A 21,444-nucleotide genomic window follows, 5' to 3' on the forward strand; every position below is an offset into this window, starting at 1 on the left:
TTAGCCATGCAAGTGCCAAAATTAGTACAATACATGTTCCACTTTTGGCCATGATTCATTATTGTGGGTTTTTTACTCATTAAATTTATTTAAGAGCATCCGGATAAAATGAAAGCAGCTAATTTAGGACAGGGTGTCTATCAAATACCAAAAGCAAAATTCTGTGACTTTTCAGAGACTTTTTGATGACCTTTTCTCATTCGACAAAATGAACCATGCTGGACTGTTTTCTTATATCAGTGGTTTCCAAACTGAGTAGCGACCACCTAGGGGTGTTTGGGTTAATAAAATAGGGGGGGTCTTAATGAAAGGGGAATGCGAGTGAATTTACAAAATAAAAACATTTGATTACTCAATCAACTATTTTAATCCTTCGAAACTTTCCACAGAGCATGATGATGATGTCTGTCAATGCATATACGCAGATACAGACATGCCAACATTGGCATGAAGCCTCTCAGTAGTGCTGAATGTTGAGCTTCACCATGATTGGGGGGGGGGGAACAATCCCTCCAACCACAATAAAAAAAAACTTCAAAAATTTTAAAAAACTTTTAAATTTCAAGATTTAACACCCCATAGAAACTGGACCCTAAGGGCTCAAGCCCCATAAGCCACCTCCACAAAAGCATACAAGTTGTTTCTCAAACGAGGGGGGGGGGCAATGTCCACCTTTTGCCTATGCCAATAATTTTTTAATTGGGGGAATCGTCCTTATTGCCCTCCCTCTATGTATCCCCACCCATGCCTTCAACCAACTTTGCGAGGTCGCCTAAGCCCTCAGTAGATCATGAATACCCAATGCAATCCGTTACAGCATACACCCTTGCGGGTTGTATATAAGGTCATCCAGCAACCCTAGACTCTCTCCTCCTCTGATACCTATAACAAAACTCTCCAAAACAAGCTCCACGGGCACGGCCGTGCAAGCTGAAAATGCGTCCTGCGAATGAAAACTACTGAACACACTATTGATTAAACCATCGATATTGAACCATGTACACAACAGCTGCATTGCGTTGCGAAGCATAGAAACAGTGGGCTCAAATTACAGCAAAAGAGCAGAACAACGTTGAACAGAGAGAGGTGTAAGTGATTGAGCACTGTTTCATTTGTTCCATCGGTTCAACGATCGGCGTCGACTGCCAAAATTGACAGTTTGCCATCGGAATCAGTGCACATCGCCCGACAAAGATGTGCATCAGAAGAAAACTCCATCTAAATAGAATGTGCATGAATGAGCCCATTTCTTTACTGATATTGCATTACTGTGTGCAGACAAAATAAAAAAATTAAAAGAAATGTTTCTTATATACGAGAGCTGAAACCATCATTTAAGGGTACAAACATTGTCCGGCCGATTTTCCAATTCTGACAGTCAATGCCTCATTCACCCGTGCAAGGAAGCACAGTAGGGGGATGAAAGGGTTCCAGCCCGGAGACCCGAGATAATTCTCATTCTTATTTTATGTAACTATATTATAAATAACAGGAGAATATTCTCATCAAGAACTTATATTCTCAAGTTATTTATAATAGTAGAGAATATTCTCAAGTTATTTATAATAGTAGAGAATATTCTCAAGTTATTTATAACAGTAGAGAATATTCTCTATTCTATCCTACCAGAGAATATTCTCAAATATTCTCCTCGATGAGAATATTCTCCAAAAGATTATTCTCGAGAATTTTACATCTCTAATCCTGAGATCTGAAGCCTTTCACCTAGAATCATAGGAGGGGTCAAATGACACTAAGAAAAAAAATCTATTCAACAAAACATGTCCATTCACTTTTTAGTTATTTACTTTTTTGTGTTTTGTTATTAATCTAGTATTGACTGCATTCTTTATGTATGCCAATCAACACTTTCCTTTTTAACTTTTTTCTCTATAACACTGTTCTAAAGTGCAATAAATGGGAGGTGTAAAGACTTCATTGCATTTCTTATTAGCTCAACATTTTCCCATGCACCGGAGGGCATGAATGAATGCTGAGTGAAGCATAGGTGCTGGAATCTAGGAACTGAGGTCATTTGAGCCCCCGAATAATTTTTTAGAGAGCAATGTAATGCACTCTCCCTCTCCTGTGCACTTGAGTTCCATACATACGGGAGGACCAGCAACTTTCTCAGCCCCCCCCCCCAATGTTTTTTTTATGTCAGCGCCTCTGGAATGAAGGCACTGGAGGGCAAAGAATAGGAGAGAAAAATGTGAAAAATAAAGATCAGGGATAAATGTATATATATAAATATGGCTGAAATACACCTTGATGAATAAAAGGCATATCTAAGATCTACATAATATTTGAATTTGAAGAATAATATGATCAATAGTTCAGAAGTTAATAACGTATAAGAGGACTTTACTTTGCATACTATATACTGTATATTATTGATTGATTATAGCAGCATACCTTCCAAAATCCGGGGGCAGTTCCACAAGATCAACATCATTTAGTCTGAGATCAGTTAAGCTTTGAATGCATATAAGGCTGACTGGTAGCCTGTTGAAATAAAAGCACAATTTAACTATACAATCCTATGTTACATCTAAGAAAAGCAAAATTTATAATGAAGACCGTTTTGATAAAAAATGTGCAGGAATCCCATGCAATAGAAGTAAAACTTCTAGTTGTTAAATCTAACTTTCTTTCTAACCAAGCAAAACTCTAATCTATCCCTATGGGCAATTTATTACCAATTGAGTTGTGCTGGAAGTGCGCGTGTGGGTATTGAACAGTCTGAGTTCATATCTGGTTTTGAGTGTGAATTTTTTCATTTATATTTTAAACTGTGAGCGAAGTGTAATGATTGAATATTTATACCATTGTAAGCCTGATACAAATTATGGCGAGACTTTTTAATGGGGCAATTGGCTCTCATTTGCTCTTTGAAATTAGGAACCACTTAAATCTAAGTAGTAACCTGTAAACTTGTTGGTTTGTGCTAACTGCAATAAGATATAAAAACTTATGATTCTAAATATTGCGTCAATACAGGTTAAACAGGCATTTGATGCAGTTGGAAATCCCGCAAACTCAAACTTGTGAAATGATGTTTAAAGCATGATTTTGACATCACTTATCTAGACAAAATTAATTGGGATTAAGACGTGTCGGAAGTGTATATGCACCCGTGAGTGTGCAATACACTACTGTTAGGCACTTCAGTAAGCACTGCAACCCTGGCACAATCGGGATCCCTGAGTCTAGCCCACGGACATGAATTAAACAGAGGGCTAAAAAACTATAAGCTTTCACTAATTTTGTAATTGTCTTTCATAAATTCTGAATTTTCATCAATTCCATAAGTATTTCTCTCATTTTCTTTAATTGCTTGTTTTATTCATTAGTTTTGAATTATTTAATTCCAGGGTATGAAAAAAATAAAAAAAATCAGATTTTTTTAAGTTAGATTTTTTTTTGATTTAGGTCAGATTTTTTTGATTAAAATTAACTGACTGCTTATTAATTCAAACAAATCTTGTTAATCATGAAGAATGCATATTTTCATATAGCCTAACTGCTTTTCCCCCCAATCACTCAAATTTAATTGAGCATTAATGAATAAACTACAAGCAAAAAATATGAACACCAAAAATCTGTGTTTATGTAACATGAAAGGTCATTGAGCCCAAATTAACTTCATGGATTTACATTTTTTTTATAGAGAAAAGTGCTTTTATTTATGAGCCCCCCTTCCCATTAAAGAGAATGAGTGGTGTCAACTCAGTATCACACATGATGCAGACATCTCAATTCACTCAATGCACAACCAAAGGGCCATTCAGCATCAACTAAATAAAACAAATTCTATTGACAAGATTATTTCTTGCACAATTAATAGATGTGTTTCTGACTTGCATGATGTTGCTTAATAGTTTACACATTTTTATTCTTTCATAGGTTTAATGGGTTTTGGTAAAAAAACAAGGAATCTCAAAATTTCAATATGGAAAGTAAAGTCGAAACGCAATGATATTTATGTTGGTACAACATTTATTATTATTTTGAATCAGCAATTAGGGCATAGAATTAAAGGATTTATACAAAAAACAATTCTTCTGTTTTTTAATCAGAAGAACTCGTGCCACATTGTAATGCATTGAAAATACTTGGTGCAGTTTAGCTAAGTGCTAAGTTCAACTCCCTATATTTTTCTGCAATTTTTTCCATACACAAAATCTAGAAATAGAGCAACTTTCCTTCGGCACTGTATCTAGGGATTAAGTTTGTCTATACTTCTTTTAATAATGAACTTTACCACATATCAGTAACACATGCATACTATACCAGGTTACTTTTACTTCAATATCATTGTGAAGTTATGTAAAGAAAAAACAAAAAAAATTTAATTTTTTGATTTAAACTAATGATTAAAAAAACAAGTGATTTAAATTGTGATTTAATTCAAACTGATTTAAATTGGCATACTCTGTTTAATTCCCTAATATTTGCTTTAATTTTTCATCAATTTTTAATTTGTAATCATTAATTCTAGAGCTAATTTTTAAATTAATTTTAATTTTTGATTAATCTTTTATTTAGATATTTTTCAAAATTTCTGTAAACATGAATGTCACATGGGAACAGATGTGATAACTGGTGATGTCTAATTTCTTAAAAAAAAATTGCCATTTTGCCACTGGCTAATCTCCACTATTATTTACACAGAAAAAACTACCGGCATCACGGCTAGAAAAAAATATTTACAATAATATATACAGTAATACCCAAAAGTTACGTGATAGGTAGGACCAACTATAATAGCATACACTGGAATACAATTTTGCATACAAAATTACAAAGACAAAGTTAATTATTACACACATTAGTTAATTCAGAATAAAATTAAGGAAAAACTTCTATCTTTAGGTAAAAATTTCAATAAAGAAATCAGTTATTTCATCATACCATGCTAAATGGAAAGTAAAAAGTTATTTTTATAATGATGGCTTGATAAAATTTAAATTGCCTCATGGCCGCAAGTCCATATTTTCTGAAAATCGGTGCAAATAAACATCATGTGTAGTATGCTTTAAATGTTTTCATTAAACCTCGATTTTGAAGGCAAGAAGTAGACTTTGACTTGTGGGTTGAAATTAATTAACAGTTGCAGATTCGATGAATTATTATTTATGAGCATTGCACTAAATGCATTTTTTTAAGGCTGGCAAAAACATTGTACTTCAGGTACGAAATTGTGACCGGCCTGCAAAAATGGCAGATGCTATAACAAGCCTTGCAATAACGTTTCTAAAAATCATGGTCAAGTTTTTACTTTTAACAACTTTCCCAGCTTATACTGAAGCCTTTTCAAAATCAGCGAAAGTTATTCCAGTTACATTTGGGTTTATCCTAAAGCTTAATAGAATGACTTGTTATTTTAGGTGAATGCTCAAAGAAAATACCACTAACAAACAGAAAAAAAAATGGTGGTAGTTGCCATATATGGTCAAGATTGAAAACTTTCAGAGACCACCCTTGCACAGAAGCATGAAGTGATGTACAGAATTTATACTTTTTTAGGGGGTTACAGCTGAAATCTGCAATCTGTAACTCCTTCAACAATTTCAATTCTTCTGGTATTTCAGGTAAACCTGAAAAAAAGGAAAAAATCAAATATATTTTGCTCTTAAAATGTTATATGTACAAATCCACCAAATTTTTTAGTTAAAAAAATACATAGCTACAAAAACTATCAAGCTTATATATTCTTCATCAAAAATAAGTTTGAGCTAATGAATATTACTTGGCAATAGTGTTTTTGTTGCCACATGAGAATCAGGGATCCAGCTAATCACAACAAAATACATCTAGCAGAGCCAATAAAAGTTGATAAGGAAGACACCTTTACTGCAATTGGTAGCAGCCTTCAGCTCTGAAGATTGATGCCACAGTTGTGGGTAAAATGCCAGAACTAAATGAAAGCCACACCGCCAGGTAAGCTCTTATTTTTCATTAGATGTCAGTCACGAAAGCCTATGCTAATGCAATATTATCTTCATTTGTGATGTTCTTAAGTTCAACAGTGGGTAATTGGCACATACACCACTAGTCAGCAGTGAGAGTGTAAGAAAAAAATGTACCTAATACAAACACACCAACCCAAACAGCACATTATTCTGAGAGAGGGAGTGATGGATTTTCTCAATGCATCAAGGAAAGAGACTTTCTGAATATTAATGCTGAGTGAACTCAGTAAGAAATGTCTTCTGGTCTCCACCAAGAATTGGGCCCTGGTCCTCTTGTAATCAGGGCAAGTGTGTTACTAATATACAATGAGAGACACAACATTGCTTTCCTAAAACCATGCACACTAGCATGACCAGTAGACTTTTCTTTTTTCTTTTCCAGTTCACCTTGGCAGGAAAAGGATTGAATTACTTAATGTCTAGAAAGCCTCTTTCCTTGATATGTATTGGGCTGAGAAAAACCATCTTTCTCCCTTTACTGTTGCCACTTGGGGCCATTTGTGGAAGTTAAGAAAGGCTACTAAATCTCTACTTCAGCACCTCTCGCTACTGTGTGTGTTATAAGAAAAGCAAAGTTGTGACTCTCATGGTGTATTGGTAGAGCAATTGCCTGGATTGCAAGAACACCAGGATTTGATTTCCAATGGGGAACAGTAGAATTTTCTTTGACTAAACCTCTGCATCAATATCCAAAAATTCTCTTTCCTTGATGCACATTCTTCTGTCTGGAATCTCATCTTAAACAGGATTTGCCCTCTGACAAATAAACAGCAGTTCAAACAAGAATATAAAAGCAGCCTACGACACTTCAGATACTGGACAGGAATCCCCCATTGAAATGCCAATGTTCCATATAAATGGAACATTCATTTTTTTAATGCATGTAGCATGTGTTCACGTGTAGCAGTATAAAAAAACCAACTGATTAACTTCAATAGATATATTCCATGGTTAAGACACATAAAATGATTTTTACTTTAAAATTGAATTTTTGGCAAATTTTAATCAAAATGCAGAAAAAATGTCACATTTCTGTTAAAATAATTTCTAAAAACTTCAAGAGTGTTTCTGAGCTTTTTTCAAAAAATACTTTGAACTGTTATCTATACACCAAACAAAAAAAATGTTTGAGTCAATTTTTATCTGATGTTAAATAAAAACAGTGTTCCATTTGGCAGTTAAACAGTTAATACTTTTGTGGATCAGGTTGTGCCAAATACAGATGTCATTAGATGCCCCCGGAAGAAGAAAAAGCTAGCGAGTTGTTTAAAAATAGATTGAAGGTAATTTTGAGCAAGATATGTAAAAAAAAATTTTGTAGCAGTTTTAAAATTTTTCAAAAATATTCTTACAGAGATATTTATCACAGCAAAGTAGTTTATTGGTGTTATTATAATACTTTCCAGGCTACATGAAATATACACTTTCCGAATGCAGGAATAGAACTACAACTGTTTCTTACAACAGATGAGTACAATAAATATGGTAAGATGTCACTAGCTCTGCTGTCAAAAAACAAGAGAGGAAGAGAATATATTTTGCATAGTCCTGCACTGGATGAATACTGCAGACCCAGTTGCCAGTGTAATGGCTTGATCTATTATAGGCAGAGGCAAATTGCTTTCAGTAAATAGGTGTCCTCATTTTGGTATTTCAGAATGTTGTAACTCTATACAGACCTTGTTCTAAGAATAACAGTAATTTATACTGCTTGATACCCAGCTTATACGGAGGGGAGATCTGGGGCCCAAACTCGAATATGCTTGATTCTATACAATTGGCATTTATCAAAAAATGTTATAGTATACCATTTTATGTTCCATCATATTTGGTTTATACTGAATTTGGTAGATTGCCAGTGCAATTCACCATCATAAAAAAAGTTATGAATTTTTTATATAGGTTAACTCGGTCGTCGAATAATGGTTTAAGTATATTTTGCATTAAATGGAGTTTTAATCATAAGGTGGGTTGGAGATTCTGCGTTGAAGTCCTTCTGAATGTCATAAATAACCTTGATTTATCTACATCCTTCTCCGAGTGGTCCAAGGCCAATTTCGAATATGTCACATACACAATCGCGGAAAATTTTGTTGTCAGTTTTCGAAATAGCATTGAAGAAAGCAATTTTAACCCATATTATAAACATATTAAACGTTTATTTCTTCCCAAGGAGTCCCATATATCAGACTATTTTACTACAAGCTTGTTGTAATTTTATTAGGGGCCTAAAATAGTTTTTCTAACCGATGTCAATGATGTGATTATCGTGGGGAAATTGATTTCGTACATGTCATTGCAAACTGCAGTCATTTTGCTGGCTGTCTCACAGTTTTTGGCTCAGTCATTATTGTTATGTGATTTATCCAATATTTTATGAGATGAAAGGAAATTCATTGTTTCAGTTCTTTATTTTATGTAATCTCAATTAAGTTACAACCACACTAAAACTTGCCACGAAATGAGAAACATCAATGGTTCATCTCATATTCTTATTCTGTGTTTTTTCCCCTCTGCTCTGTATTTCTTTTTTATTTACTTATTATTTTTTAAGAGTTTATATTGCATTCTGCATCTAGATGTTCATCTGCGTTGTCCAACCAAGCGTTCCTTTTTTGTAATAGCTTTTTTGCATTGTGGGCTCTGGCCTAATGCGCAATAAAGACATTATTATTATTACTGCTTGATATATTATGCCAGAAAATATTACAATCATGCGATAAAAAAAATACCTTAGAATGATTAAATGAACAAATAATGTGAATAGTGCTTATATTGTTACAACTTTTGAAAAAAAAAATTCTGTGCAATTCAAGGCAAAACCATGATTGAAAGGGAACATTAAAATGAAATTCAGTTGTTCTTACCATTCTTACTAACATCCAATTCAACCAGATGTGTCAAATTACTGACAGCAGATGGTAAATGGACTAATTCATTTTCGCTCAAACTCAATTTCCTCAACTTCAAAAAACGAAACAAACCCTATAAAATAAAAGATATGAATTAATTCTTGCATGTTATGGTTAGATATGAAAAGTTTTTAAAAAACATTTTTGATTTTTTAAGAAAAAAGTTAAAACATTGCATACACATGATGAACAACAGTCACTCATTAATTACTTTGTAAAATACAGTAGATATATACAGACACACTGTGCACTGCCTGAAGGCAACACTGGTTTTCATTTTCTGTGAATTTGGGCAGAGATTGGTTGAAGCATGTGAATAGGTGTGAAAGAAGAACAATCTTCTAGTTCTTTTTAAGCTGCATGTGTGACTGGTGAACATTGTGTACACAAGGGAGAGTTTTCAGATTAAACCCCTCTTCCTTAAGCCAAGATTTTAGTGAGAAACTGGAAAAAACAATCTCCCCCCCCCCCTAATTTAAAATTATAAGCCATTTCATTTTATTTTGTGACCTGGGTCAGCTATAAAATCACTATTTATAAAATTATTTTGTTAGCCCATGCTCTCTTAAAGGTTGCCCCACTTTAGCACATTATTTGAAATCTTTATTTAAAATCAATATCAATTTATCTCAGTGAAACTCTTAATGTAGCCTTACAAATTTCATGTGTGTAAAGTTGTGTATTTTCATGAGAGTGGGATATACTTTTATTAACACTAGAATGACAAAATTTTGAATTTCAGTCAAACCTCAAAATTTAATGATTTCCTCGATTTAACAGTAAAGTTATATAGTCTGAATATTTATGATGTAATATGTTCCCTGATTTAAGAATATATTCAGATTTGGTCATATAAGATATGTATATCATGTAGCAATATACATAAGATATGTGTTGTGAGGAGTTTTTGTGCACAAGATTTTTGAATAATTACACATAAGACATAAGAGGTTGGGGTGACCCCTCTGTAACATAAATAAATGTTGAATAAAAAAATTTTCAAACATAATCGCTGCATCTGTGTATTTTCTGCACCTTCCCAAAGGATGAAATTTAATTTTTATGTAATTACTGTTTCCTTGTATTCTACACAAAAATATTCATAGAAAATACTTGCTAATGTTCAAAACCGGTCTTGAGCAATTGCAATATGATTCAATTAGTTGATATTTTAATTCTATACTATAATTTCTATAGAAAATTTCTTGAAAAGTTTTTTTATAAATAAAACTTAATAAAAGCACCACAACAGTGTAAGCGCCATAAGCCTCCAAAATTATGTTTCTAAAAATGTAAGAGTGATGACAGTTAGGCCATAAAGACAGTATATCAATTTCATAGTTTCTTTTTATTTATGCCGAAAAATAGCTATTTTTGAACAATACTTGGCCTTTCATCCATGTTGTTTAAAATTTTTTGGAAATATCTAGGTAAAATGGCTTCTTCGGGAATGTGAAGAGATGCTAAATCAACAATAACCAGCCTATCAATTGCGATTGACCTGTATATTGTGAACCTCATTTTGATTGATCACAGGATCAATGTTTTTTTCTGAAAACAACATGATTATTTATATTACATCATCAATTTAACAATTTATGAAAGGGTAAATTATGAAGATATTTATACTTTTAGTTGCATTTTATAATTGGTTTTACTCTCATAAAAGACAAGACCTAAAATAATTTGTTTGTAGACTTTGGTTATAATATATTCAAAGATGAGTATTTCATCATCAGTAAATATTTCATTAACAAAAAAGTCATCGAGTAGCTTGCCAGTAAAATATGGTTATTGACTCCTGTAGCAAAATAACGAAGGGTTTGGAGAAGATTTTTGGTAATTTTTCATAGTATTATGAACATTTCTAAACTAAAAAGGTGAGTAGCCTATATAATTTACGTTTTCTAAATGAAGGACAAAAATATAACTCAATATTACTTCTAAAAGGAACTTGGTATTATGCATTACAGAGCCATAGCCAGAAATGTATTTTGGAGGGGGACAACTGACATTTTGAGGGGGAGGACCAAGGATATAGAACAGAGACTTGAGCATGTTATTTATATATCAGCCATTTTCTAACATTTCAGGAGGGAAGGGGGGCACGAACCTCGTCAGACCAGAAACATCCCAGGCCGTCTCCTCCGGGATATAAAGGGGCGAACCCCTTGGTCTCCCTCTTGCTACGGCTTTGGTACTGTATGCCCCACACACGAAGTAAATAATTTAATAACGTAAAAGCAACCCACAAACTCTTTAATCTTGCTTCAGGTATTCTTGAAATCATGGACAACACACTAAAAATAGTGTATGATCAAAATGCACGAAAACGGAAGACATGCTACTTCTCCAGGTATTTTGCCACACATGTACAAATAAATGCTAAACCAGGGCTTGACAAATCGAAAAAGTACCAAAGAATGTTTAGAGGTGTCACAAGTTCAATACCTAGTTCATCTGTGTCAGAAAATTTTCTGATACAGGGGTACAACAGAAATGATAACACAACCACAGAAAAATATTGCTACCACAGGGAGTCCCACGTTAAGGGGTTAGCACACCAATCTCTCAATGAATATTAAAAAAAAGTATTCTATTTTACTGTATAATTATTCTTTTTTTTTTGTGATAATATCTAGGTATTATTTTTGGTAGCTGTATTTTGATATACAACAATATCTCAAAGTTAAGCGATACGCGGGACCAGTGACAACTGCATAAGTCAAATTCGTGTAAGTCAGGGTAGTTTTCCCATAGAAATATTAACTAATTGAGACCAGATTTTAGGAGAAAAACATGTCTTTTTCTTTCCTACTATGACTATAATACTATGGTGCTCTTCTGTCACTTCATAAAATCTAACTTGCATTACAACTGCAATTTGGCTTGGTGTTCACTTTTTTTAATATTTTTCTTTATTTTTCTCACGCAGATGTATGACCTCGGCGCTCCGTGTGTCCAAGATAGTGTGTTACCTCTGTTTCAAACAAATGGTAGATTGTTTTTCTAATCAATTCATTAAAGTTTTTTTTTGTTTAAGCATGGAATTCATTGTTTCACAGATGTGAACAGAACAATATCCTTTCATTATTTTTTGTTAATCTCTAAATATGTTCTAGAAAATTTATTAAATGAATATTTTTGGAATTCAAATCAAAGCAATAATTAAAAAAGCAGTGGAAAAAAACAATACCATATTATTCTACTTATTTATTACTTTTATACATAGGAAATAAGGCGCTTTATGGGAAAGTTTGATTTGGGTAGAAACAATTGCAACTTGTTTCCCCAGAATGAAATCAGAGACTGAATTTCTAGCTGAGCATGATAATTATTCAGAATTCAAACAAGAAGAGTGTTCATAATTGCACTTCATCTGTAGGCCAACATATAAAATAACAAGTCCTGACTGACTGATTCATCATTGCTAAGTCTAAACCGCTGAAGATATGAATGTGAAATTCTGCAAGTAGTTTTAATTTATCATATAGAAACTCACTAAGAAGGGATTTTTCAAAATTCAACCCCTGAAGAGGTCATAAGGGAGTTCAAAGTTTATATGTAGAAACCAAGCTTTTTTTTAACACATTAAAAAATACACACAGTATAGAGAAAAAAAAATGTCCAGTTGTGGGCAATAACATTTTGTTGTCAATCATTATGACTCTCATTCACAGTGTTGGATGCCCTTTCTTCAAAGTGGCCCACCACTTTGAATTTCTTATAAAATGGCCTTGGGCAAACTGAAGATATAAATATGAAATTTGGTCAGTATTTTAATTTTATAACGTTGAGGCTCACCAAAAAGGGATTTTTTTTTAAATCCCCCGAATTTTAGGGGGCAATCCACGAGAGCGAAGCCGCTAGTAGTGTATATTATCTCAGCCAACGCCTAAGCATTCCTAAGAATTTAACTGCATTCAAAATGTCCTCCGGAACAACATTCCACGAATACACAAAAGAATGAGAGAAAAATAACAAATGAAGGATTGTTGAACAATTTTTAATAAGATTTAAATTAAAATTTCGAATAACAAGATACCCGAACATTGAAGACATACCTTCGGCAAATTTCTTATATGATTGGAATCTAGAAGGAGTTCTTCCAGAGTTTTACTTTGTATCAATATATCATCAGGAATTTCTTTTAAGTTACTCTGTCTTCTATCAACATAATAAACGTTTTGATTGATTCCACGAAAAAGAGAAATCATTTTCGAAATGTAAACAAACCCTTCATATCGAAATGTAAACAACCACTGTTAAGTGAGTTGTTATCATACACTAGTTTTTATAACAATGCTTCATTTTGAAAAAAGTTTTGAATGTCTTCCCTCCCCCACCCCCACTTCTATGAAGTAAAACAAATAATTAAAACACACAATGAATTGTTTTATTTTCAATTATTCTAAATTGATGCTTTATATATTGATATATACCTTATAGAATTCGTGGCAGCAAATAAGATTTGCAACATTCATAACTTTCTTTACCACATGTCCCGCTTTAGAGAGGACAGTGACAGTCCCGCGTTTCTTTCATATTTTTCGCCCATTCAGTCATTTTGCTGGGGAAAAAACTAATTGCGTCTCGCTCTTTTTTGCATTTTTTAGAAAGCTGCTGACTTAATAATATCATGAATTTTTTATATCACTATTCACTATCATGGATACCAACATAGTCGACCTTCGGTTTGCGAACAATTCACTTTACAAATATGTAAAGGAAAAAAAAAATTGGTTTTACGAACTTAATTCATTCCTGAAGTCCGTTCGCAAACCGAAACGATTTCTCCCATGGGAATCAATGTTAAATTAATTAATCCGTTACTAAGACCCCAAAATTTTCTAATGTAAATTTTTACAACAGCTCCTGTGCGTAACGTTAAACCAATGACAATCATAAAACTAACACTGAAAAAATAACCATAGGTATGAAATAGATGAAATGACAGGGCCATGTCCGTTGTCATCTATAATCTTTGTGATGAAGCCCTCAAAATCTATTCCAGCCAAATTCATGGTTCTGTGAGACACTTGCTGCCAAGTTTTGTTAATAAAGAACTAAGCAATGTAGGGCATTGTAATAATGTTTTCAGAATTCTTTTGAGTGTTACTTAATTGCATCTTTGAAAAAATTCTTTGTTGCAGAGCTTCTGAAAGTTTAAAATGACCTGTTGATTCATGGGATGGAAAACAGGAGTCATATTTGGGATTGGGAGCTTTACTTTCATGAAATTTAATTATTCAACCAACTCTTCTGTCAAATAAAAAAAGTCTACTCAGATATCTGAATGAAATGCGACAGACATCTAAAATATACTTTTCCGAGATTATCAATTTTGGATGTTTATAAGGCTTGCTTTCCGCGGATTGTGTTCGTAAACCAAGACTATAGTTCTTAAACTGGATCATTTTCTGTTGTACGGTTCCACATAAAATGTGTCGCCGTTTTTAGTCGGATCAACAATGGTTTGCGTTATCATAAAACTCAACAAACACACTATCAGACTAAGCGAGTCAGGCAATTGAAGTAACTTAATTCATCTTTTTAACTTAACATTTAACTAAAATATCACGAACCAGCCGGAACAAATTATTGATGAACAATAAAACAGAACAATATGTGGGGTAACATCACAAAAATCAACTATTTTAAAGAGCACTTGACGCATGCGCATCACACGTCACAAATCACCGCATAAGCTGTGACGACGGAACATCTTCATTTGCATATCTGCCACACTGTTGTTCTTAAACCGAATTGTTCGCAAACCGAGCCGTTATTAAACCAAGGTAGACTAAAATTCGAAAGAACAAAAGAGAACTTGAGAAGTCGCTAAACATTTTTTTGACTTTTTTTTCAAGTTCATTCTTCTAAATACGACTCCTCTTATACAGTCCATGAATGAGCAGGTCGTTTCAAACTTGAAAGGTTTATAACAGAGATCTTCAACCTTTTTCTAGTAGCTAGCACTGCCTGTACCCATCATCGAAAGAAGAGCACCCTTACGGTAAATTGATATACGAATGCATGAAATCGGGATGATTTCAATCCTTGAATGCAATTTGTTCAAGGTGTTTAATTAGAACGTTGATCAAGTGCTCGCGAGCACGAAATCAGACACGAACATTGAGCACTTTGGGTGCTTTGGGGGGGGGACCATAGTGCTCGCGAGTAACGGGTTGAAGATGCCTGCTGGTTTATATCAAAGAATTTTTTCAGAGATGTTTTTAGCAATAATCTCAGACACGTAATTGAAACTCACTGACTTTTGGGGAGAAACATCATTTAAGATACTACATTGCTCATAGTTCTTATTGTTAAAGCTTGGCAAAAAGTGATTTACGCAATCATGAATTCTGCTTGAAAGCTATTGTGGCCAGATTGTTTGCAGGCAAAAATTTCGAGAGGGCTTTGAAACTGATATTATATAAAGAAACCAGACATAGGAAGGGGCCTCTGTCCCGGCACATGAAGTATAAGCCCATTATCTCGTAAGGCTGGGATTGCCTCTCTCTAGAGCTCTAGGGAAAAGCGTTTTCAGTGTCAGTTTGATAATTTCAATTAATTTTACGTTATATGTATACACTTGAGCGTGAAGCACTGTTGTTAAAAAGTTCACGCTAGAAATCTTCGGGGTCGCAGGATCAAATTAATCGAATTTGCATTGATTCCTGTGGGAATAATAATTTCGGTTTGCGAACAATTCGGTTTACGAACGGACTTCAGGAACGACTTAAGGACTGGTCGACTGTTCTTACCATGTGTAAGAGTGAAAGCTTTAAGTATACACCTTCTTTAATATGGTATCCAACTACGTTTAAAACGTCATTTTGGAAGAAAATATAGATTTTTTAACTAATTTTTTATGAAAGCCCCATTTTTTGAAATTCCAAAACAAGCCTTGTTTTGTTTATGTGATGCTTAGATCCGAAGATAAGTATAATTTAGTGTTTCGTTTTTACATACAAGTATTCCGTTGATAAAAACTTTAAACGCGTTTTACAAAGCATAATAGTTTTGACATTTTACTTTGTTTAAAACATGATTCCTTTTTTGAAGAACCCATACAATGTAAGACAGTCTTCTGAATAAAGTAGTCATGTAGTATATTGTTTCGAAAATCATAAACTAAAACGCTGCTTTTACAAATTTTGATGTGAGTTATACGACCAGTTTTCTTAGGTGCAAGATGTCTATTTTTTTTCTCCATCATTTACTCGTTCCCTTAAATTTTTACTTTGATGCCACATGATTCGAATTAGAGAGAAAAAAAAGTGGGCGAAAGCGGTCATTGCAAACATCTTTTAGAATTGCGTTCGAGTGCAATTTAACCTGTTTGGTCTGTTAACTAAAACTGAGGAAGTCTTCATATATATATATATATATGGTATTGTGGGATTTGTTTCAACGAGATCTATCTTTATCTTGTACATCCCTCCTGAGGCATAGTGTAAAATTATATCGTTTGGACGTTTGAAAATCATGTTTTAAACCTGAAATCAAAACAGGAAGATGCATCAACACCTGTGTGTGTGTGAGGTACCATTGAATTTGTATCAATGAATTTTTTTTTCTAATACACACACACACACCAAGAACGTTTATCTGCATCTCGTAACTACTGAGATATAGCGTAAAATAATTTCATTACGTAAGTATAATGCGAGCCTGGTACTAAAAGCACAAAAGATGTAAGGAAAGGAGAATCTTTAAGGTACCATTGAATTTGCTTCAGCGAGATGTATCCGTACACATCAAAATGGTCTATATGTGCCATATAGCCTACTTCGTGAGACATGAGCATGGTCCACATCCTGAAACAGGACCCCTAGGCTGGGATCTTTGGCTGTTCCCAGAACAGACTTTTCACGGGCACATTGTATAGTAAATTTATAGCATAAAAAAAAAACAAAAATTCTAGTAATCGTACCGGGCCCTCGGCCTGGAGCCCTGTCAGTCCCACCATTGTGGGGGTCATGGACATGAGGATTTTAAGTATTTCATTTCACCAACTTTTTGGGAGGCACCCTGTTTGGTCAGAAAGATGATTTAAAAAACGCATTTATGTTTCATCCTTGAGGCAGGGGTTCTCAAACAGTGCACCGCGGCACTCCGGCGCATCTCCAACTTTTGTTAGGGATGCCGCAGAGAGGTGACCCTGACAAAGGTTTTTCGAAGAGATTCTTTGTTAAACAGCTCTGTTGAGCTGGCAGAGCTCGCGGATAAGCATTGAATAGGGGAAATGGCGCCGCAGGTTGAAAAAGTTTGAGAACCCCTGCTTGAGACATTTTTCCTCACATGTGAAGGCATACCGGATTTCTCAAATACTTTTTATACAAAAAGAAGACAAAAAGACACATCTTACAAATTTTTTATATTCATTTTTATTTATTTCAAAACAATTATTTGGCAAAATATACCAATATATATATATATGTATATATATTATATATATATGTTCATTTGCTTTCGTATATATAAGCACTCACTTGCAATGCCCTTTTACCACAGGCAGTCATATACATGTCTTAAAATGCTCAATTTTCATAAAGGCAATTGGTGGCAACAGAGGCGAATTTTTCATCTTTCAGCAGAATAATCATAATTAATTCATCAGATTCCATGATTTCTTGATTATTCTACGAAATGACTATGTCTCTATAAAAATTGTACACAATACACACGTACTAATCTTAAGCTGCTCTTTCATATCTTTAGATACTGTAGGCAGACCATAACTTTTGAACAAATGCACTACAATGTTGTGCAATGGTGAAATTTCAAAGCACTATCTATGCAAAAATTATTATGAAGCAAAGAAAAATAATATATAATGATACTCGGGTATCACGGGAAATTTTCGTGTACTGATATAACGTTAGCATTCAGTGTGAGAAACTATTTGTTCTAAATATCAGGTGCTTTGTATATGAAAGTGCTATTCATTGAAACAACATCAAGCTGCGTGTTCAAAATGAACATAGAGTTTGGAAGATGATAGATTGAGTGACATTTTCACTGGTAACACGAAAGTATTTTCGTTATGAAATTTTGCAACAGTTTATTTAGAAAATAATTTTTTGTTCGTATAATTGTATTATAATAGTGAATGAGCTGTTTTGATAACACATAACAGCTATACATTCCGCATCGTATTTTGAGCCGAGTGATTTATGATGGTGCTCTATGGGCCAGATTTCATTCAAGAAATAAGGGGTTTTAAACGTGATCATATAGTAAAACTGAAATCTTTTAATAAACGTCTCGAGGAATAATAGAGTGAAGAGAGAGAGAGAGAGAATCCCAAGTTTTTCCAAATTCGTACTCCTCCACCTCTTATAGGCAGATTTTGTTCAGATTATTCCACTTCATACTCTTGGTTCATATAATAAAGCACCGGAGTAGTGTGACTTTTTAATTCGTCGATATCATGGTATAACAACTACATAAAAATGCCTTGGTCAAGTTCATGTACTCAACAAAAGCATTTCTTCGTAATTAATTTCAGATTTTCATAAGCACTACACGATCAAAATATTATAAATTTTTGTATTCTAACGAGTATCTTTCAATGATCTTGATCTGTGTTCTATTGATTATGGTACTAATCGTATGCATTATAGAGGGAGTTTCATTTCCGGAATTAAAAAAATACGGCTTCCCTTTCATAAAAAACGAATGAAGTATACCACCGCTAACATGGGCCACACACAATGAATCTTTTTTTCCCCTACCTGTCCTGCATAGATCTTCGGAATCCGTGTACCAAACTGAGGGTTCTTGTCACTTTGATTCGTGTGATCATTGAATTATCTCGGGGGAATCAGCTCAACAAAATTGAGTGGAATTAAAAAGCAAATAAGATATAAATATTTTTTTTTAGTTTGTTCAGAGTTTTTACACTAATGTAGCACAAATGAGGTATTAGCATTTTTACAACGTTGAATTTGATGTGCAGTGCATACACATGGCTTAACACCGTTAAAATGCATTGAGCTTTGTAGTGTAGGGAGCTTTCGTTAATACATCGTGAAATCTGCTTCTCTCCAAACCACTAGTAAACCAAAGAAATGCGTTACAAACGACAATTTTCATAACTTCCATTTAAAATTCAAGTTACGTTTACAATAAGAATATTTTCCTTCTTGAAATTTAAAAAAATGTATTAACTGCAATCGAATGCTATAGCATGCATAGTGACACTATTTCCATCAAATAATTTTCATGGAATTAATTATGATTCGTGAATCTAATATGCGCATAGCACACAGGAGCAATGATCTCTATGAAGAGCGAAAGGTTTTTCCTGGTTAATCTATAAATGTTGATGTTTTAAATATTTTTGCTATTTCGCTGTGAACCGTTAACATTTACAAGATTCCAGTATAAACAAGTATAAAAGAGATGGGTAAATAAAGAGCCTCTCTATTGTAGTATAAATACCAAATTATATTTGATATATTAGTTATTACTCCGTCATTGAATTGAAATAAAATTACATCGGAACAAAATTATATTGAATTTTAATTAACAATAAAAAAGTAAAAAGCTACTATTTATGAAAAAATACTGTACGCGCGAATGTTTGTTTCATAATACGCGTTTTCGTCTCAAAAATTTAGCATTGATATATCGAATTTTACAGAACGTTAGCAATAATTTTGTATAACTGCCGTTTTCTTCTAACCTACAATAACAGCTATTAAATAGGTCCAGTTGCATGAAAATATTTTGTCTCAAGTGAGAAATGCATTGCGGGAAAATGTTATTGAAGCGTACATCCTACTTACGTGAATACACAGACACAACTTTACAGAAAATCCATTGTAAAATTTTTACTGGAAAGCTACTTAAAATTTACAAAAAAATTGGTTTTTCCTTAGATTTATTCGAATTTCGTAATTCATAAGAAGTAATTTATTAGAGAACATGGGTATCTCTATATGAGAGCATATTTTGTATGTCATACAAATTTGGTTTCATCTGAGAGTAAAAAGGTATAAAAATGAATTATTACTACTTAAATTTTATAGTATGTCCATTCGCGTCAGAAATGTATATTTCTATTTATAAATGAATCCAGTATGTTTTGAAGATATTTATGCACTTCACTGTGTGAGAAAAATAGCGGGTTTCATTGTTTTCACAGATATTAATTGAAAGTTTTTGATTAACTAAACAGTATTTTTGTTTTGTATCAGGATAATGGTATTTATTATATAGTTGTAGTTTGTATTGAGGATTATAATAGCATTTGTAGGACAGACTTTTGGACAAAAAGGGAAGTAATTGATTTCTAGCCAAGTTTCTAGAGACGATTTTTTCTGATGCGAGGAAAACAAAATTTTTGATCGAAATCTCTTCCGAGCCTTGTCCGAAGCTCGTACGATATAAGGAGCACGCAGAATACATAATAGGAGCTCTTCAGTGGGTGACCTGCTACAGTCTGAAAAACATTTCGTTCAAATTAAGCTCTGTTCCCCTGGGACGTGGAGCACACATTCGTTCTTTTTTCTTTTAATAAGCTCATAAAAATTATATAAGTAAAGTTTTACAAATGGTAAACGTTTAAAAAGGAATTGCACTACCTTGATCTCTTCTTTGAGAGCCTAAAAAGCGCATCAACAGATGATGAATATCATTACAGCGAATGGAAGCATAAAGGAAAGAAACCAGATAAAAGCATTGTGAGAATAATTTTTCTGATCAAAATTCATCAGAATATTGGCCAAAACAATCAGTTTTTTTAAAACCGAAGTCATTGAACAAACATATTCAAGAAAAATATTTGATTATTTGGATGGTCATTTTTTTTTTCAAAGAAAAGTACACTCCTTCCGCCTGAACTTCGCTTACTTCCGATTCTTCTTCATCTTGTCGCGCGAGTGGCTTCAGCCTGAGAGCATCCTCATTTCCGATGGCAAAACACCGAACTGTATCAACATCTTTTTTTTTATGGTAAAATTCATAGATGAATTTTTTTTTTTGGATGAATATCAAACCCAACCGTTCTCTGTCATCAGTAAAGACCTGTCTTTATGAGGAAAATTGGAGACACTAGTTTTGACGAAGTTACTTGTGGTTTTATGCGGGTTGGACGTGTGTGCCAATGCGGCTGCAATACTGTGGTTTGCTGCTACAGCTTGCGCTCGAGCTTTCACAAGAGGCTCGTTGGTGTTGCGGCGAAATCCAGGCTTACTTGGTAGTTTCTGACTGCGCGTGGATACTAATCGTGTAGTTTCAGGCAGAGACTTTACGATAGCACCTTGCTTCCCAAATAGGCGAATCACAATGCTCTGTAAAAAAAAATAAAAAAAATTGGGGTTAAATTTTTTTTCAAAAAAACGTGCCTATATATATGATGCAATCGAATAACAATATTTAAGATTCACACAGAGTTATCCATGAATATTTATATACAGGGTGCATAGGTAACAGGGCATATGGCATTTTACTGGTGAACCGTTGATCCTAGAGGCATACTTCCAATTAGAAAAAGTATCCAAATAACGAGTAATACTCAGATATATCATTTATGTTTCAAGAGG

General features: G+C 33.7%; 2 protein-coding genes across 2 annotated transcripts in view; both read right to left on the reverse strand.

Moving 5' to 3' along the window:
- Window positions 1-13,191, reverse strand: part of LOC149080053 (protein scribble homolog) — an 87,560-nt gene extending 74,369 nt beyond the window's left edge. Inside the window, exons 1-4 of the mRNA XM_089238998.1 lie at window positions 12,952-13,191; window positions 8,843-8,960; window positions 5,522-5,600; window positions 2,416-2,505 (exon numbers count right to left, since the gene is read on the reverse strand). Of these exons, the coding sequence (XP_089095124.1) occupies window positions 2,416-2,505; window positions 5,522-5,600; window positions 8,843-8,960; window positions 12,952-13,104 (440 nt within the window). The 5' untranslated portion in view covers window positions 13,105-13,191. The remainder of the gene's footprint in view (window positions 1-2,415; window positions 2,506-5,521; window positions 5,601-8,842; window positions 8,961-12,951) is intronic.
- Window positions 13,192-17,262: 4,071 nt separating this feature from the next.
- The window catches only part of LOC149080055 (disintegrin and metalloproteinase domain-containing protein 10-like), an 86,675-nt gene continuing 82,493 nt past the window's right edge, over window positions 17,263-21,444 (reverse strand). Inside the window, exon 14 of the mRNA XM_089238999.1 lies at window positions 17,263-21,192. Coding sequence (XP_089095125.1) covers window positions 20,893-21,192 — 300 coding nt within the window. The 3' untranslated portion in view covers window positions 17,263-20,892. The remainder of the gene's footprint in view (window positions 21,193-21,444) is intronic.

Source organism: Pholcus phalangioides, unplaced genomic scaffold (assembly GCF_987345545.1).
Source record: "Pholcus phalangioides strain wild (caught in Gottingen) unplaced genomic scaffold, Ppha-v1.0 ptg000011l_1, whole genome shotgun sequence".
NCBI classification, from domain to species: domain Eukaryota; kingdom Metazoa; phylum Arthropoda; class Arachnida; order Araneae; family Pholcidae; genus Pholcus; species Pholcus phalangioides.